This window comes from Achroia grisella, unplaced genomic scaffold, assembly GCF_030625045.1.
Source record: "Achroia grisella isolate CSIRO2021 unplaced genomic scaffold, CSIRO_AGI_Agris_v1 utg853, whole genome shotgun sequence".
NCBI lineage: Eukaryota > Metazoa > Arthropoda > Insecta > Lepidoptera > Pyralidae > Achroia > Achroia grisella.
In genome coordinates, this window is record NW_026713043.1 from 338436 (window position 1) to 358217 (window position 19782).

A 19782-nucleotide genomic window follows, 5' to 3' on the forward strand; every position below is an offset into this window, starting at 1 on the left:
CCAATTTTTTTTATGAGATGATAAATAAACCTTGGCATACATGAATAGCACTACGGATATCATGTTAACAAATCCGCCCCTACTAAAACACTCATTGCTATTCCAGAAGAGTACGATGTCATGATTATTACTTTGTAATTATCCCACGCTTCAACCGAAATACATCTCACAAACCAAGCTGCTTAGCGACAAAATACTATAATACACCACGTATGTACGTCATATTAATATTATAAAAACGAAAGTTTGTGAGTATACTGTATACATGAATAGATGGATGAATGGATATTTGTTACTCTTTCACGCAAAAACTACTGAACTGATTTTGATGAAACTTTACAGTAATATAACTTATACATCAGAATAACAGGTTAGGAAAGGTGTATTAAAAAATACTATATATAAATATTATTTGTTTCAGTGTACATTAAGGTAAAATATGCTTATATATTCCTACATCAGCGTAACATGATTATAATTAGTCACTATCACGACACGTCATTATCAGCTTTTGGCACGAATTGCTACATGCATCCATATTCGCTGCAATAGGCTCGCAGCCAATACGACAATATTTTCTATATACATAAAAATCTATTGCCGATCATAAAGGGCATCACTTCTGAATAGTTCCGATTTGAATAATTCTTTTTTCTTGTGCTTGTAATTGTCAGGTCAAGGTTTGTTATGAAAAAAAAGTGAGAATCTAAATTCTTTGTGTAAAAATATTGTATACTTATGTTTAATGGTTATTTAATTACTTATAAGATAAATATGAGGTCAAATCAGTTATCCCATCGTGACCAAATAACCAGGAATATAGCACGATAGTTTCTAAAGTGGACCGCGTGGAGATCAATCTAACATAGTACATTGCTAGCGATCGGGTCAAAGGTACACATTAATGATAATCCCCTTCCCGCCGGTGCTATATATTAGATACTATATAGCAGCAAGTATATCGTACCTACCACTGTTTTTTATAGAAAATGATGTAATGTCTTTACGTGTGTTGTGTCTAACGGTGTGTGCTGACTAGTAAAGAATGCTAAGTTAAAAATTCACAAAGACATTAATGACAACGATATTTCCAAGGAAAGTGAAAGAGGAATTATCAAATAAAACCAGAAACCCCTAGATATATTGAAATCCTTCAGTTAAAGCCCTTCCTATTAATACAATATGTTTCCCCATCATACTGTATACCTATTATTGTATAGGTATACTCGTTGTGTATGGCGGTTACACACGCCATTTAATTTTAAAGATATTGTTATATTTTTACTGTATCGAAAGTAATAGATAAAATCAATAACGTAGATATTATTTGATCCGCGGTATATATAATATTATAATATTATCTTGAAATACTTAAATTTTCCTATGGTTCTATTTGTCCTTTATAGGCGAGGCAAAGAGGACTGTGTCCATACAGCCATGTCTGCATGTTAAAATGGAGATACTTAAGTTAGTGTGAACAAGTCGTAATGTCAGTGTCAAACGTCAAATCTGCCCATTTTTACCTGTTACGTACAGTTGTAGGTTTAGGTTAATTTCTGTCTGTGCTACGTACCCATTTACCAAACAGTCTTCCTTTCAAATCAATTTACTTAACCAAAATTCATTTTGGTATACTGTAAATTATTTTGAATTTGTTTTATTCTTTTGTATTTGTTTTTATCTTACTATCACCAAAATAATTCCAGGTAAGTCAATTTTATAAATTGGTATTAATCATATGTGATTTCTTAATAATGTTCCACATCAGTTTCTGAATACCTACATTCATTTCTCTTGTAATTTGCAGATTTACTAATTTACCCTAAGGTAGGACCTTAGGCTTCGGCCTAAGGTCTCGGCAACGAGACCTTCTGAAAACATCATAAATTAATAATAGAAATTTTGTCAAATACCACTAAGTGTTTCACAACTTGCACAAAAATGAGTCAATGGAATAATTCATACGTTTACAACAATCAATATCAAGGTGCTAATAGTTGGAATGGTGATCTTAATGACCAATATACAAACAGAACTTATTACCCTAATGTACAACAGGATGCAACCAACCACTATGTTAGCTTTAATGAGTTTCTATCTCAGATGCAGGGCAACAGTATACCAACCACCAATAATACCAGCTTTAACAATCCACAATACCAAACATATGAACAATACAACTACCCAAATATTCCATCCACTTCTCATAATATTCAGCCCGATAGATATTATGGAGCAAATGCATCTAATCAAGGTAATAGTTTTAATCAGAACCAACATAATACCCAATTAGCACAACCGGAACCAAATGTGTATACAAATGAAATGATACTTAATTCTAATTTGACACCTACTGCTGTGGAGTTTGTGCCAAAGAGTTCAAGTGTGAAACCATCAACCAGTGCCCAAAGTATTCCTGAGGCCTCCCAAAGCAGCAGTAATGAATGTGTTACAGAAAACAAAAAATATTACAACAGATCATCAGCTGACACAAATTGGAGGGAAAGATCGAAGCCAGCACAAAATAATGGCGATTCAAACCATAGAAATGAACTAGTTAACCGTCAGGATAATTATAGGAATAATGACTCTAGATACCGTAATCGAAATTACCATGACCAAGGAGGTCGATATGAGTCTGGCAGCCAAGAATCTGGTAATCGTAACAATGATAGAAATCAATCTAAATCTAATTCCAAAATTAAAAATAAGGACTCTGATCCTGGTCGCACATTTTATAATAGCACTATTAATAAGAATGGTCAAGAGGTAAGAAATGGGAAAGAGGGACCATCAGGAAGAGGCAGGAATTGGGCTGGTAGCCAACGAGTGAGGACTGCCGAAAGAAACCCTACTGAAGATGAGCAGTATGCCAACAACTATCTACATTATAAAGATGAAAAGTCTGAAAAACAAAATCAAATTTTGAAGACTGAAAATACTTACAGCCCTCTTAAGATTAAGAGTAAGAATTCAGAACAAGGTTTGTTTTCATCCATTTTTATTTATTGTGATTGTTTGATTTTATTATTTAATTTAGAAAAGTCTTAATATATTTCTTTGAATTAGGAATATTGAAAGTGATTGAAGAAAATAATTAAATCTTTCTAATTATGTTTTCCATCTGTATTTCATTTTACTAAAAAAACTTCAGTTTCTTTTTTAAGTACCTAGTAAATATTGATAATAATAATCTCAGGACAATTCACCTTCTAGACCCAAGTTAAGCCAGCTAAAGCTTGTGTTATGGGTACAAGATAACTGATACAAATACATTGATATTTCTTTTTTATAAAGATATATACATATTATACATAGTGCACACCCAGACTGTTACAAACAATGATACTCATAAATACAAATGTTTGTACTGTGCAAGGAATCGAACCCACAACCATCAGAAGTAAAGTGATGTGCTAATCTACTAATTAATGTTTATTAAAATTAAACTTTTCTTTTAGTTCACTCTGAAATGACTCAACGTGAGAGGCTCAGTGAACAATTAGATAAAGGTACCTTAGAATGTCTTGTGTGCTGTGAAAGGGTCAAGCAAACAGACCCAGTATGGTCATGCAACAATTGTTACCATGTGCTTCATTTGAGATGCATCAGGAAATGGGCTGTGAGCAGTATGGTTGGTGAGTGTAGTTAATATTCAAAATTCTTAACTTAGGTAACACAATTTTTTCTACATTCTATTGTTGTTAAAGACTTTTAAACATAAAGATGTCCTATCATATCATATATATGGAATACTAGCTGTTCCCGCGACTTCGTCCGCGTGGAATTTACCTTTTTTTTCTAAAATAATAGTATCCAAAGTTACTCCTTATTACATTAGCTACTTGCCAAAAAAGTCCCGTCAAAATCGGTACAGCCAGTTCAGAGATTAGACGGAACAAACAGACAAAAATTGTAAAAAATGTTATTTTGATGTATGTACCATATTTATATTCATATGCATGTAGTAAAAAATGGTTATTTCAATATTACAAACAGACACTCCACTTTTATTTATATGTATAGATTATCATTATGTTGTGAAAACCTTGTCATAGTATACTTTTAATATATCATCATTTGCTTCTTCCTTATCATATTTTTTTGGGTCAGTGTAATATGGTATACTTTTTATGTGAAATAAATACAGCCTGGTATAGGTATTTTATTAAATTTAGAGTGCATCATTCATTATTCATCATTAAAAATAAAATTCTCTGTTCTGTTACTTAACAGCTTAAAAGTTTTTTTTTCTCTCTGGCAACACTGCCGATAACAGTCTTTGTCAGTTGGCTCTTATTTATTTATTGTTTTTAAATTATTATTTGTGAAATAACGATACTAGTGTATATAATCAGTGAGTTTTAGTCATAAGTAACGTTGATTATTGTTGGTGTGCAAATCTGTGATTTCTTTGTGGCAAAAATCTACGTTACAAAATTTGTGAGGCCGCCAACTGTCAAAGTACTGGTAACTTACAATAGAAGTCTTGGATTTCTATTGATTCCTTTAATAATTAACTAAAGTTATTACACTTCACTATTACTATATCCGTTTACAAATAAACAATAATATTAAAGTCAAATATTCAATAGTGAAGATCGGTTGTTGTTGTTGAGGAGAGGAAAAAAAAAAAACTACCCACTAACATAAAATATCATTGTAATAATTATAACTCATAATATTTATTTATTATCATATTGATAATATATTAGAAAGATCTGTGTGACTATACTTATGTATTTTATTAAATAACAATACAATATTAGTAATCCATAGCCATTGCTAAATATCATATATAAGAAATTGAGACATACTTACTGTAGTGGTAATATACAAGAAACATTTTATTTTTAAACAGTATTGGTATTTAAAGTTTTATTTAACAGTTTACTAACAATTTTTTTTTTATTTATTTAATATTATAATATTTATTGTATTATTTTATTGAAAGGAAATAGCGCACTTTCATTAATAATACAGTATGTATATCTAAAGTTATTGTACCACCAACAATGTTAACCACAATTTTTGTTCTACAACATCACTAATACATAGTGCTTAGGGTACAATTGGTGAGTAAAAATATAAAGCAATTTACCAAAAATCAATTCAACAAATGTAAATATTCTGCCAACATTAAAATGTAATATGTGTATGTAATATTTTATATTATTTAGGGTTACAAACAGTGCATACAATGTAAATTACTTAATTAAGAATACATACCAACAATGTTAACCACAATTTTTTTTACAACATCACTAATGCATATTGCTTAGGATACAATTAGTGGGTAGACATATGTGTATAAAAAATTTTTTACTTTTAATAATTAAAAATAAAATATAGTTTTAAATTTCATCTCTTACAGAAGCTAAATGGCGCTGCCCAGCCTGTCAGAACACAAGTAAAGATATTCCAACTGAATACCGTTGTATGTGCGGCGCGGTCCGGTCCCCTGAATACCAGCGTGGGTCCAGCGGGGCTCACACCTGTGGGAAGTCCTGCAAGCGCCCGAGAAACTGTCCACACCCTTGTACATTACTTTGTCACCCTGGTCCATGCCCACCCTGCCAAGCTACCATTAGAAAGTTAGTCAAACTATGATATTATTATATTATTTTCTCTGTGATATATTTTTGCACCCGCCTGTGCCATCGTTTTACGCTAGCGGAATACTAGTTATTACAACGGTTTCCAGGGGGAACAGCACAATACAATATTTATTTACATTTAGTTTATTTACGTTTTATATAGCAGATTCTTCTCAAGTTCAAGCCACGAAATCTTGATACTATATTCAGAATTGACATTATATTTAACTGTATAAAAATATCTTTAATTAGACTACTTAATGAATCAAGATATTTTTTGATTTGATATCATAGATGTAAAATATAAATTGTGTAGAGAATGCGGTTGTGGCGCGGAGACACGGTCGGTGCTTTGCAGCAGCAAGCTGCCGCAACTGTGCGAGCGGACCTGCAGCCGCACCCTCGCCTGCACCAAACACGCCTGCACCCAGCAGTGCCACGAGGGACCCTGCAACCCATGCACAAAGACAGTCACACAAGGTCAGACATAACTTCTAATTTTATTTTTATTTTTTGCAACTTGGAGCGGCCGAAGGCTAATGTATAATTAATAATATAATATTTAAACAAAAAAAATATATAATTTAATATGTTGACACACCCTTAAATACTTATGTCTTTTATAAAACTGTAACACATAATTTTACTATATTCTCAATAATATTGGCATTGTCACTAATTATTTTTTTGTTTTTTTATAAGTTAGGTTACATTTAAGTTTTCATACGGATCCCGAATATTTTAAGAATATTCTATCGCCTATGTACATCAGGAATAATGTAGGGTTCTAAAAGTAAACGAAATTTTCAAATCCGTCCAGTAGTTTCAAAGTCTATTTAATACAAACACAATATAATCTTTCCCCTTTATAATATTAACTTAAAATTTGGTTTCAATTTTCGTATATTTAAACTAAATTTTAAGTATTGTTATAATTACTAGTGACAGACAGAGCAGATACCCTGCCTTTTTTTTCGGACTACTCTAATGCTGTTGGCCTCAGCTGGCCTTTACAGCTTCACCGGACGATAGGGGGCGAGTTATATGTAGAGGCGATAGATGGCACTCCAAACCCAGAAAAGGACTTATGTAGCGGCTGAAGGCCAACTCCCGCCTGACGGATACGAGAGAACTTTAGTCTGAGGGCACCACTAGGGGGTTCGAACCTCAGCTCAGGCCGTCGTAATATCGATTCCCGTTTGAATTGGACGGGAGATGCCCTGCCTAGTTTGATTGTGTTTTTTAAACCATCCAGGAACCCACAGATGCCCAAAAGTCATACAAATCAGTCCAGTCGTTTAGGATAAGTGACAGATAATATATAAGATTACAACAAAAAAAAATTACATTTTGCAAATATAAGTTGCAAATGATGATTACACTTATATAAGTCCAAATAATGTGGGGGAATTATAATAATTCTAATAGATTTTGTTGATTATTTTAATTGAAACGATACTCCCTCCTCGCATAGTTCCAATCCAAATTTCGTCAAGATTTATGTGCGATTCTTTTTGTGAAAGGATATCTCAAATTCGTTATATTAAATATTGAATTTTATGTAGTAATTAAAAATTAAATGTAAAGTGAAACATATTGCATAATTAAATTGTTAAAAATGATATAATAATTATTATTGCACAATCAATAAAATCGTATAAATGTCGAATGACTGACGTCATCTCACAGTCAAGGAAATAATAATATATGAATGTGAGTGAATTATAGTTTATGACTTCTGTTTAACGTAATGATAAGAGTCTGTCTTATCTTATAGCAGATAATGTTGCGACCTTCAAGTCGCACGATAGGTACGTTGACCGTGACATTTACACAGATGTGCAAAAGAGATCATAGGTTCTACTCTCAATTAGGTCAGAGTAGAAAATGCTGTTTATATTTTTAAACTAACCGTACCCGCGACTTCGTCCGCGTGGAATTTAACTTTATTTCTTTTAATAAAAGAATTTTTCTAAAATAATAATATAGCCTAAGTTATTATTATTACCCTTATTCCCTGACGGGTCTAGGAAGCGAACTCTGAAAAAGGACGAGCACAATAGATCTATGTAGGTCGCAGTGCTACAAGTGCTACAGTCACCTGACAATAGCCCAAACAACCCAATAAAAAAAAATACTCCTTATTACATTACAAGGACATTTTTTGGCAGCTCTGACCTGCCAAAAAATGTCCCGTCAAAATAGGTCCCGCCATTTCGGAGATTAGCCGGAACAAACAAACAGACAAACAAAAATTGTAAAAAATGTTATTTTGTTGTATATACCGTATTTATATGCATGTAGTAAAAAACGGTTATTTCAATATTACAAACAGACACTTCAATTTAAATATAAATAATATTTATAGATTTATGAAGGTGGCAATTTGAATTGGTACAATTGTATTTTTGTATACTGATTGTAAAATAGTTTTTTAATTATTCAAAATTTACGGAACGAAAAGATATTATAAAGATATAAGCCGGATTCAAGTTATCTGTGGTGCAAAGAAAACGGCATTACGAAAGGAAAACAGAATATAGATTGTGATGATTTAGAAACACTTTATTTATCTCTCCGTAATTGTTACACATAGACATTACATAGGTGTAAAAAATATAAGTAATTGCCAATATTTCCATAACATTAATAAGCTAATCACTAAAAGCTGTCTAAGAAGCTCTGTGTAGGTACTTTTACATTTTTAAAATCTAGTAGTTACATATTGGCTGAATGGAGGATGATAGAATGCAGATGTCAGGACTGTTAGCCTGTTGCTGCAAATTAAGCATCTACGATTATTTTGAGAAGACTCTGTGGACATCTGCCTAATTCCCTTTATTGCTAGCAATACTATCACCGTCTGCTATTCCCTCTTCCTTTCCCATTTCCTAAGCAATAATTTGCTTTACACCACACATTCTTATACGCATGATCAGGAGCGCGCGCGATTTAGTTCGGGAAAGCCAGCGCGCGTAATCGTTAGGATTTGCATTATTTTTGCTCCGTAGTCAGATGTCCGCCATTTGTCACTAATTATTAAAAAAGGCGCTATAGCACGAACGATCGATCGCATTGCGCAATCAACCGGCCGGCGCTGTCTACTCGTTGTCTTTGTCTACATTTACGTGCACATTTTTGCCTGCGTGATAGACTATTCGCGAGTGAAAAAGGGTACGCGTAAAGAGGTTAAGCTAGTGGTGATGTTACAGTGTGCCACTGCCCGGCGGCGGAGACGCGCGAGGCTGCGTGCAGCGACGCGGCGTGGGAGGGCGCGCGCGCGGCCGCGTGGGCGTGCGGCGGCGCGTGCGGCCGCGTGCTGGCGTGCGGCGCGCACGTGTGCTCGCGCGCCTGCCACGCGCCGCCCTGCGCGCCCTGCGCCCTGCGGCCCGGCAACGTGCCCACCTGCCCCTGCGGCAAGAACAAGTAACCTCATTTTATATACTGTTCTAGTACTGTCCGCCGCAGCCTTCCTTTACAGTATCACCGGACTGGACTATACGTCACCGGAGGTTGTGGAGACTGATCTGTTCGCGTTACAGCCTATTTCCTATTGACAAAATTGCATTCGTGGTCACTCTATTATCCATAAATATAAATACGAATATTTTAAGTATTTTTTGTACATACGTGCAAGCTCATTTGAAAAGATCAGGAGCTAAGTTTCTTGTCACGTCTTCTTAGTTCGAATGCACTCCGAAGGTACATTTATAAGCATAGCATCAAAGTTTATAATGACCTACCTGAATAAAAATATTCTGATTTGGTTTGATTTGATAATGGGGCGAGTACAGAGGGTCTCCACACCCGCCGATGGACTTATATATTGTGTGTTATTTTTTTGTTAATTACTTTAATACTGATTACAGGTTAGAAGAAAATAAACGCAAGACGTGTACGGATCCTATTCCGCTATGCGGCAACATATGCGCGAAGCCACTCGCCTGCGGCCCAGCTGGGGATAAGCACTTTTGCAAAATCGACTGTCACGATGGTTAGCGTTCTACCTTAATTTTAATGCACTTCTACTAAAAAAAATGTATGAAAATAAATAAAAATATTTATATACTAGCTAATCAGTACATAATATCTTACTAAAAACTACTGAATGTACTGAACGTAGCCACGGTGGGGCAGGGTGGGGCAAGCGCTCCACCCATACCACCGTGGCTCTAACCTGTAAAGTACCTAATTAAACCTAAAAATTTAAATTATATAAGTATTAACTATGATACTTAATATCCATAAGAAAGTTCATACTTGACAGTCGACACAAAAAATGACATATAGGTACAGGGTGCTATAAAGTGGGACCGTTTTGTGTTGTTGGGCATAGTTTGCTAGTTACATAATATTTTAGACTGCCCTTCCCTGAACCCATGGCTGGCTATGGCCATTCTGAATGCATTTTAATTAAAATTTCCAATAATATAGATTATATATCAGAATAAAACATAGACTATAGATTCCACGCGGGTGAATCGACGGGCACAGCTAGTATATAATATCTATTGCATTTTGTTATATTCTTTTATCTTAGTTTCTCAATTTTAATGAAAGTGATAGAAATCTCCAATATTTGAAATTATTTGTACATTTTAGTTCGATTAATGATATGAGGCAGTGGATTTTTTAAATTAATTTTAGTCTATCTAAAAGTGTGTAAAAATTATTTTAAAATGGTATCTATCCTTTACAGGTCCATGCCCTGTGTGTCCTGATAAAACGTTACTGCAGTGTCGCTGCGGACACTCCAGTCGCGAGGTGCCTTGCTCTGACTTGCCAGAAATGTATAATAATGTATTGTGCCAGAAGAAATGTAATAAGGTAATTTATGTAACAAGATGTATTACATTACGGATTCGAACTATTCACTAAATTTTCAAAATTAATGTGAGGTATTGTTGGTTAAAAATGATTACTTTTAATAATTCCTAATTGGGTCGTTTTGCAATTAAGGTTTATTTATTTACTATTATGTTTAATTAGTAGTAGTCCTAATTACTAAAAAGTTAATTATTTGATTTGATTAATTGAATTGTTAGATTTTGAGAACTTACATCATCACAGTGTACATCGTAATATATGAGTAGGTATATGAAATTGAAAAAATAGTATTCATTTCACACACTTGACCGATTTCTATTTTTATTATTCTCAATACAGGAATTGTTACTAAAAAGTATCTAAAGCTAAAAAATAGAAAAACTTAAAACAGTATATTACTTTTTATGGAAATCGCTACTTCGAACAATATAGAAAACTGTAATTCAATACACAGAATGTGATGTCACCACTAAACGTGTGTGTGTGTGTGTGTGTGTGTGTGTGTGCACAGAAGCTGTCGTGCGGCCGTCACCGGTGCCGGGCGGCGTGCTGCGCCGCGACCGCGCACCGCTGCAGCGTGGTGTGCGGCCGCTCGCTGGCCTGCCAGCTGCATCGCTGCGAGGAGTCCTGCCACACCGGACACTGCGCGCCCTGCCCGAGGCTCAGTCAGTACCGCACTACCTAACGTTACCCTTCCCCCACATCGCACTAACTTTTTATGCTTCGACAAATATTCGGCAGCTCCTCGAAGGGGTCGAGGAGCTGCGATAATTATGCAGTTCAAGACATCCAGGAGCTATGGTGCGCGTGCGGCGTGCAGGTGTGGCCGCTTCAGTATGTATGTGTGTGTGTGTGTGTGTGTGCGTGTGTGAGCGTGCAAGTTTAACCGCCACGTATGTGTCAGTGTGTGGGCAGGTGTGACAGCCTCAGTATGTGCGTACACAGGTTTCGAGGAACTGCGATGCGCAGGTGAGGTCGTCGCAGTATATGTGTGTGTGTGTGGGTAGACGTGGTCACCGCAGTATATGTGTGTGGGGGGGGCAGATATGACCGCCGCAGTATGTGTATAAACAGGTTTCGAGGAGCTTCGGTGAACAGATGTCCCTGCCTCATTATGTGTGTGTGTGTGGGCAGATATGACCGCCACAGTATGTGTATACACAGGTTTCGAAGAGTTGCGGTGCGCGTGCGGCTCGCAGGTGACTCTGTCGCAGTAGGTCTGTGTATGTGTCGGCAGGAGTGGTCGCCACAGTAAATTTGTGCGTATGGGCAGATATGACCGCCGTAATATATGTATACGCAGGTTTCGAGGAGCTGCGGTACGCGTACGGCATGTAGGTGTGGCCACCGCGTATGTGTGAGTGTGCGTGGGCAGGTGTGACCATTGCAGTATGTGTATACGCAGGTTTCGAGAAGCTACGGTGCGCGTGCGGCATGTAGGTGTGGCCAGCGTAGTATGTGTGAGTGTGTGGGCAGGTGTGACCATCGCAGTATGTGTTTACACAGGTTTCGAGGAGCTGCGGTGCGCGTGCGGGTCGCAGGTGTCGCTGCCGCCGGTGCGGTGCGGCGCGCGGCCGCCGGCGTGCTCGGCCCCGTGCGGGCGCGCGCGCGCGTGCGGCCACGAGCCGCTGCACTCGTGCCACTCGGGGGACTGCCCGCCCTGCGTCGTGCTCACCACCAAGCGCTGCCACGGCGGACACGAGGTACGCACGTACCTTCTATATCAGACCTGGCGGCCGCCGGCGTGCTCGGCCCCGTGCGGGCGCGCGCGCGCGTGCGGCCACGAGCCGCTGCACTCGTGCCACTCGGGGGACTGCCCGCCCTGCGTCGTGCTCACCACCAAGCGCTGCCACGGCGGACACGAGGTACGCACGTACCTTCTATATCAGACCTGGCGGCCGCCGGCGTGCTCGGCCCCGTGCGGGCGCACGCGCGCGTGCGGCCACGAGCCGCTGCACTCGTGCCACTCGGGGGACTGCCCGCCCTGCGTCGTGCTCACCACCAAGCGCTGCCACGGCGGACACGAGGTACGCACGTACCTTCTATATCAGACCTGGCGGCCGCCGGCGTGCTCGGCCCCGTGCGGGCGCGCGCGCGCATGCGGCCACGAGCCGCTGCACTCGTGCCACTCGGGGGACTGCCCGCCCTGCGTCGTGCTCACCACCAAGCGCTGCCACGGCGGACACGAGGTACGCACGTACCTTCTATATCAGACCGGGCGGCCGCCGGCGTGCTCGGCCCCGTGCGGGCGCGCGCGCGCGTGCGGCCACGAGCCGCTGCACTCGTGCCACTCGGGGGACTGCCCGCCCTGCGTCGTGCTCACCACCAAGCGCTGCCACGGCGGACACGAGGTACGCACGTACCTTCTATATCAGACCTGGCAAGGATACGGGCCGCGTCCTGCCCCCGGGCTGTAACGATAAGGTCCGCGACAACTGTGTATTATATAATTAAACAAATATAAATATTCAAATAATACAGTAGTAGAATCTGGCACGCCTACACATTCTAAATTTAATATTTAATGAACATCTACAAAATTGAGTTTGACACCTTTATTTTATAGTATATGACTAATAATGAATATTTCGCTTATTTTTTTTTTTAATAAAGTGTTTTGTTATGCTGTAACATTATAATTGTAGTCTAACAATGGCAATCAAATAACTAATAAATTAATAAATATGTATGTATAATGATACAGGAAAGGAAGACCATACCATGCTCACAAGAGGAGTTTTCTTGCGGCCTACCATGTGGCAAACCTCTACCGTGTGGCAAGCATACCTGCATACAGACCTGTCATAAAGGACCTTGTGATACTGTCAAGTGAGTATTATGCAGTTAGACATTGATACACCAGAAATTAGACTATGTGCTCCATATGATGTATACATACGTATATATACACTATTGACTGCAAAAAAGTAGCCTGTATAGGCTATTTTTCTGTGACATACAGAACATACAGTAACTTAAATAAAACTGTATGTGTGCGTGTTTGTAATATTTCTTACTGTGTTTAATGCACGCCTAACAGATTCTGGTTAGACGCTGATTACAGATTCAATTAGTCTATTAATCGTCAGCTTTCTCGATCTCGTGATAATTAGGCCCTATTTATAGATGGGCGACTAAGCAATAAAACAATCCAATCGGAATGATAACGCATGTGAGAAATCAGGTATTAAACATGCCGACGCTGGTGACAAATACAGGGTAAATCGTCCAAGTATTTGTCAGCAACGTCAGGGATGATTTAATTGAGCGTGGAGATAATAATTTGGTATGTGTGTGTGTGTGTGCGTGCAGGTGTACGCAGCCGTGCGCGGAGGCTCGCGGTTCGTGCGGGCACGAGTGTGCGGCGCCGTGCCACGCGGCGGCCGGCTCCACGTGCCCCAGCGGCGCGCCCTGCCGCCGCGCCGTGCAGGCCTGCTGCCCGTGCGGCCGCCGCCGCGCGACCCGCGCCTGCGCCGACAACGCCCGCGACCACGCCAGGTCGGTACCAGTACTGCACTACGCGACGGCCGACGCCATGAGCGCCTGCTGCTTCTACGGCCGTCGCCTTGCCATCACGTCAAGTCGGTATGTCTACTGTGAGCAGTGCACACCACGCGGCGGCCGACGCTATGTGCTCCTGCTGCCCGTGCGATCGCCGCTACCACTCCTGATAAATACGTGTAATGCAGACGACGACCCCGCCGTGCGATCATGCTGTCCTTTTGGCCGCCGCCGCGCCACTCTGTCAGTACGTGTCCTGCGGACGACGCCGTGCGATCCTGCTGCCCTCGAGGTCGACGTCGCGCCTCCATGTCAATAGATACGTGTACTGCGGGCTACGACCCCGCCGTGCGATCCTGCTGCCCTCGAGGTCGACGTCGCGCCTCCATGTCAATAGATACGTGTACTGCGGGCTACGACCCCGCCGTGCGATCCTGCTGCCCTCGAGGTCGACGTCGCGCCTCCATGTCAATAGATACGTGTACTGCGGGCTACGACCCCGCCGTGCGATCCTGCTGCCCTCGAGGTCGACGTCGCGCCTCCATGTCAATAGATACGTGTACTGCGGGCTACGACCCCGCCGTGCGATCCTGCTGCCCTCGAGGTCGACGTCGCGCCTCCATGTCAATAGATACGTGTACTGCGGGCTACGACCCCGCCGTGCGATCCTGCTGCCCTCGAGGTCGACGTCGCGCCTCCATGTCAATAGATACGTATACTGCGTGCGACGACCCCGCCGTGCGATCCTGCTGCCCTCGAGGTCGACGTCGCGCCTCCATGTCAATAGATACGTATACTGCGTGCGACGACCCCGCCGTGCGATCCTGCTGCCCTCGAGGTCGACGTCGCGCCTCCATGTCAATAGATACGTATACTGCGGGCTACGACCCCGTCGTGCGATCCTGCTGCCCTCGAGGTCGACGTCGCGCCTCCATGTCAATAGATACCTATACTGCGTGCGACGACCCCGCCGTGCGATCCTGCTGCCCTCGAGGTCGACGTCGCGCCTCCATGTCAATAGATACGTGTACTGCGGGCTACGACCCCGCCGTGCGATCCTGCTGCCCTCGAGGTCGACGTCGCGCCTCCATGTCAATAGATACGTGTACTGCGGGCTACGACCCCGCCGTGCGATCCTGCTGCCCTCGAGGTCGACGTCGCGCCTCCATGTCAATAGATACGTGTACTGCGGGCTACGACCCCGCCGTGCGATCCTGCTGCCCTCGAGGTCGACGTCGCGCCTCCATGTCAATAGATACGTGTACTGCGGGCTACGACCCCGCCGTGCGATCCTGCTGCCCTCGAGGTCGACGTCGCGCCTCCATGTCAATAGATACGTGTACTGCGGGCTACGACCCCGCCGTGCGATCCTGCTGCCCTCGAGGTCGACGTCGCGCCTCCATGTCAATAGATACGTGTACTGCGGGCTACGACCCCGCCGTGCGATCCTGCTGCCCTCGAGGTCGACGTCGCGCCTCCATGTCAATAGATACGTGTACTGCGGGCTACGACCCCGCCGTGCGATCCTGCTGCCCTCGAGGTCGACGTCGCGCCTCCATGTCAATAGATACGTGTACTGCGGGCTACGACCCCGCCGTGCGATCCTGCTGCCCTCGAGGTCGACGTCGCGCCTCCATGTCAATAGATACGTGTACTGCGGGCTACGACCCCGTCGTGCGATCCTGCTGCCCTCGAGGCCGACGTCGCGCCTCCATGTCAATAGATACGTGTACTGCGGGCTACGACCCCGTCGTGCGATCCTGCTGCCCTCGAGGCCGACTTCGCGCCACCATGTCAATAGGTACGTGTACTGCGGTCGGCGGCTCAATCAATCACGTCTGCTCCAAGCATGCTAGGTTGGTACGTAAGCCTCCAGAACAGCGCTTTGTTCCTCGAAACTTTGGAGTTGTTAGCCAACACCACAAGATTATCGATATACACATTTTAATTAATAGAAAAGCTAATTTCTTAGCAATCCATGGATTCACCGTACCAGTGTCGGGTTCTTCGTGTGGCAGAGAAGGAAACTCCGAGTCCCGAGTCAATGATCCGGATGTAGGTTTAAACCTTCACCACTTATATTTCAATCGCTGTCCAGCTAAATCTGGTGGTAGCCTGCTAGTACATCTTATTAACAATAACGTATATTTTATCAATATATATAGTATTTAACAATACAAAGTCAAGTACACGACATATAACATTGTGATTTCGCACTTGCCTTGCATTGAAGGTAAGTTTTTAGTCCTTATCACGCAATTAAACTTAAGTATTGTACCAATTAATAATTTAAAAAGTTATGTTTAGTCAATTACAGTTTAAGTCTTCTTAGTACTAGTTGGTTTATTAGTAACGTTAATACACGTTCATAGTTTATGATAACTATTTTCTTTTATTATATCAGATGCTCTCTATAATAATATCTAATTTAATTTTCACAGGATTATGAGTGCGCTTGCTGCGGCAAAAATACAAGAAGGCGGTTCCGTTGATATATCCAGTGTTCAGCGTCCTAGCTCCATGTTAAAAACGTCAGTATATAAATTTGATAAAATATATCAAGTCTCCGAAATGTTTATAGATTAAGTATTTGCTCAATATGTATTCAAATATTTGTACTTAAAAATATAAATTTACAATGATTACATTTAAAAGAGCAACTCACAGGTTTCTGCCACATTTTTCTTGTGATGTGATAGTTTCCCGAATGAGCGGGAAATTAAAAATCAAAAATGAATATTAAACAGTGCTTAAATGAAGTTTATTTGAATTAAGGATTTTCTATTCTATACTATGCTAATAAAAAATATTTAAATATGTCTAACAGTCATCTAGCATAAGCTTTAGTCTGTGCTTAATGAGTGGTGGTTAATGATGTCGATATGTGCGGTAGGCTGGAGTGTGACGACGAGTGCCGCGTGGAGGCTCGCACGCGGCAGATGGCGCTGGCGCTGCAGATCCGCAACCCCGACGTGTCCGCCAAGCTGGCGCCGCGCTACAGCGACATGCTGCGGGCCACCGCCGCGCGCGAGCCGGCCTTCGCGCAGCAAGTGCACGACCGACTCACCGACCTCGTGCACCTCGCCAAGAAGGTACGTCACGACACGCTACGTCACGTCACGCCGCGCTACAGCGACATGCTGCGGGCCACCGCCGCGCGCGAGCCGGCCTTCGCGCAGCAAGTGCACGACCGACTCACCGACCTCGTGCACCTCGCCAAGAAGGTACGTCACGACACGCTACGTCACGTCACGCCGCGCTACAGCGACATGCTGCGGGCCACCGCCGCGCGCGAGCCGGCCTTCGCGCAGCAAGTGCACGACCGACTCACCGACCTCGTGCACCTCGCCAAGAAGGTACGTCACGACACGCTACGTCACGTCACGCCGCGCTACAGCGACATGCTGCGGGCCACCGCCGCGCGCGAGCCGGCCTTCGCGCAGCAAGTGCACGACCGACTCACCGACCTCGTGCACCTCGCCAAGAAGGTACGTCACGACACGCTACGTCACGTCACGCCGCGCTACAGCGACATGCTGCGGGCCACCGCCGCGCGCGAGCCGGCCTTCGCGCAGCAAGTGCACGACCGACTCACCGACCTCGTGCACCTCGCCAGGAAGGTACGTCACGACACGCTACGTCACGTCCGCTGCGCTACATCACGCCACAATACGTCTCATCGTGTTAGTTCAAACCCGCTACACCACACCACAATATATAACATTATGCTAGTTTACACCCGCTACATCACACCAGGATCCGTCACATATCCTAGTTTACACTCACTACTCCATGAGTATACCAGAATGGCAGTCAGTAGCGGCAAATGACAAGTTGTCGTATAGCGGATGATATCAACCTCTCGCCTCACTACATAATGAGCACGACAGTTTTGTCAAGAACATGTCGAATGAGAAGAAGTCACCCGCTTCGCCACGCCATGCTAATACACACATCACTACACTAAAAGCTCAAGGAAGGGAAGCAATAAAAAAATCTTCAGTCCTCAGATATCAACAACACACTAAAATCTTCAGTCCTGGATAAAAACATACATTCAACAGTTTTTATTAAAGTTATTATTTTCTGTTTACAGTCAAAGCAAAAAACCCGGTCCCACTCGTTCCCGTCGATGAACTGGCAGAAGAGACAATTCATACACGAATTGTGCGAGCATTTCGGATGCGAGAGTGTCGCATATGATGCCGAACCTAATAGGAACGTCGTTGCCACTGCCGATAAAGAGAAGGTATATCAATATCAGTGAATAGTCTTAAACATCTTGTAAGGTCTGCTCTTATCACTACGACTGATTTAATCTTATTGTGTATTTATATTTGACCCTAATAAATTAGTGCTGGTTGGTATTTTGTATTCACATGTTTCGACTTGTAAAATGTGAACTTACAAAGATTATTTAAAAGAGCAACACAAAAGTTTCTTGCTCGTTCTTCTAGTGATGAGACAGGTTTCCGAATGAGCAGTAGATTAAAAAATAATATTATTTGAATAAATGATTTTCTATTTCTATTCATCAAAAGCCCTTATTACGGCATTTCATTTTTTTATGTAAATAACTCTTACTGCTATGGCTAAATCTTAATAATTATATCAGTTGTCTAGTACCCATGAAACAAGCTCTGCTTACCTTGGGACTAGATGACGTTGTTTGAATTGGCCAGGGGTATTATTATTATTACCGTGCAAACACTTGAACCCGCGATCATGGGAAGTAAGAGGATGTATTAAACCGCTGGACAACCGAGTCAGTTACTAAAATGTGATATGTATGTTGGGTACAGTCGTGGCTGCCCGCGATGAGCGTGCTGGAGGTGGTATCGCGTGAAGCGGGCAAGAGACGCGTGCCCGGGCCCGTACTGCGGGCGCCGCCGCCCGCTGCAACTTCCGCTTCCGCCTCCGCGGCCGCCAGCGCCGGCCCCGCTGCCACCAGCAAGTGAGTCCACGCCCTAGTTACTCGTGAAATAACTATTTATATTTTTATAGTGTAATTTTTTTTGTAGTGTAGTAAAGACAAGGTAGGTAGCTTTTCTTTCAAAAAAGCTACGATCTCCCAGTTTGTCTGTAAGAAATTGCTTTAAATGATAAGCGAATATTAAAAATATTATTAATATTTTGTTTGCAACTACCTCAACAGATCATCAACTGGATGGGCGACGCTGACGTCAGCAAACGCGTGGGCAGCACGCAGCCAGACCAAGCCAGTGAGCGAGCAGCCCAAACCCAAAATAGACTACTTCGATAACCCGCCGGAGAACTAGTCGCGCGTGGGATAACTCAAGTGGTATACTATCTTTGGTAAACTCAGTGTAGAAACAAAGTTAATTTAAACCCTATAACTGCTGAGAATTTGCGTCGCAAGTTGAAACAGTCGCTGTATAGTTCTACATATTTACGTATAGGAAAAACGAGACGTGTTCAAAACGTGAAGTGTTCACCGTTTACATGCTAGTACAGCATTTAAATCCATACATATAATACAAGTTATCACACACAGCGTTTTAAAGTTTAAAATGTTAAAAACCTATACGACCTTGTATTTATTTTTCCACTATTGTTTACAATTGTCCACATCATATCAGCGTGATATTTAGAAATTTAATATTATTTCATAGCTCATATTATTACGATGCTCTTAAATAAATATTAACATAGTAAATATTCCGGTTATAAATGTGTACAATTCTATACAATCTTTTTCTTGAATTGTATTGTTAAGCCTAATTTACATAAAGATTTGTTACTGTTGAGATCATTGTGTAAGTGATATGAAATGATTACATGAATCTACGATTTCACATGTCCTCGGTCACTAATTCGTGAAATTAAATTAAATTCG

General features: G+C 42.0%; 1 protein-coding gene across 1 annotated transcript; it reads left to right on the forward strand.

Annotated features, from left to right (window-relative positions):
* Positions 1-1531: 1531 nt before the first annotated feature.
* LOC131852495 (protein shuttle craft) lies at positions 1532-19443 on the forward strand. Its single transcript, XM_059203162.1, has 17 exons — positions 1532-1706; positions 1808-2983; positions 3462-3638; positions 5375-5594; positions 5914-6077; positions 8810-9023; positions 9467-9591; positions 10297-10424; positions 10936-11089; positions 11931-12775; positions 13129-13253; positions 13737-13922; positions 16367-16456; positions 16819-17017; positions 18022-18174; positions 18728-18879; positions 19081-19443. Exons 2-17 carry the CDS (start codon positions 1942-1944, stop codon positions 19202-19204), a joined length of 4098 nt encoding a protein of 1365 aa, XP_059059145.1. The 5' UTR covers positions 1532-1706; positions 1808-1941; the 3' UTR covers positions 19205-19443.
* Positions 19444-19782: the final 339 nt, after the last annotated feature.

What these genes read in the sequence shown, in the direction of transcription:
- LOC131852495 (XM_059203162.1), top strand. Translation starts at nt 1,942, where the DNA reads ATGAGTCAATGGAATAATTCATACGTTTACAACAATCAATATCAAGGT. An exon ending in AACGCCCGCGACCACGCCAG is followed by an intron (nt 13,923 to 16,366) that starts GTCGGTACCAGT and finishes TAATTTTCACAG; the next exon opens with GATTATGAGTGCGCTTGCTG. An exon ending in GGCCCCGCTGCCACCAGCAA is followed by an intron (nt 18,880 to 19,080) that starts GTGAGTCCACGC and finishes CTACCTCAACAG; the next exon opens with ATCATCAACTGGATGGGCGA.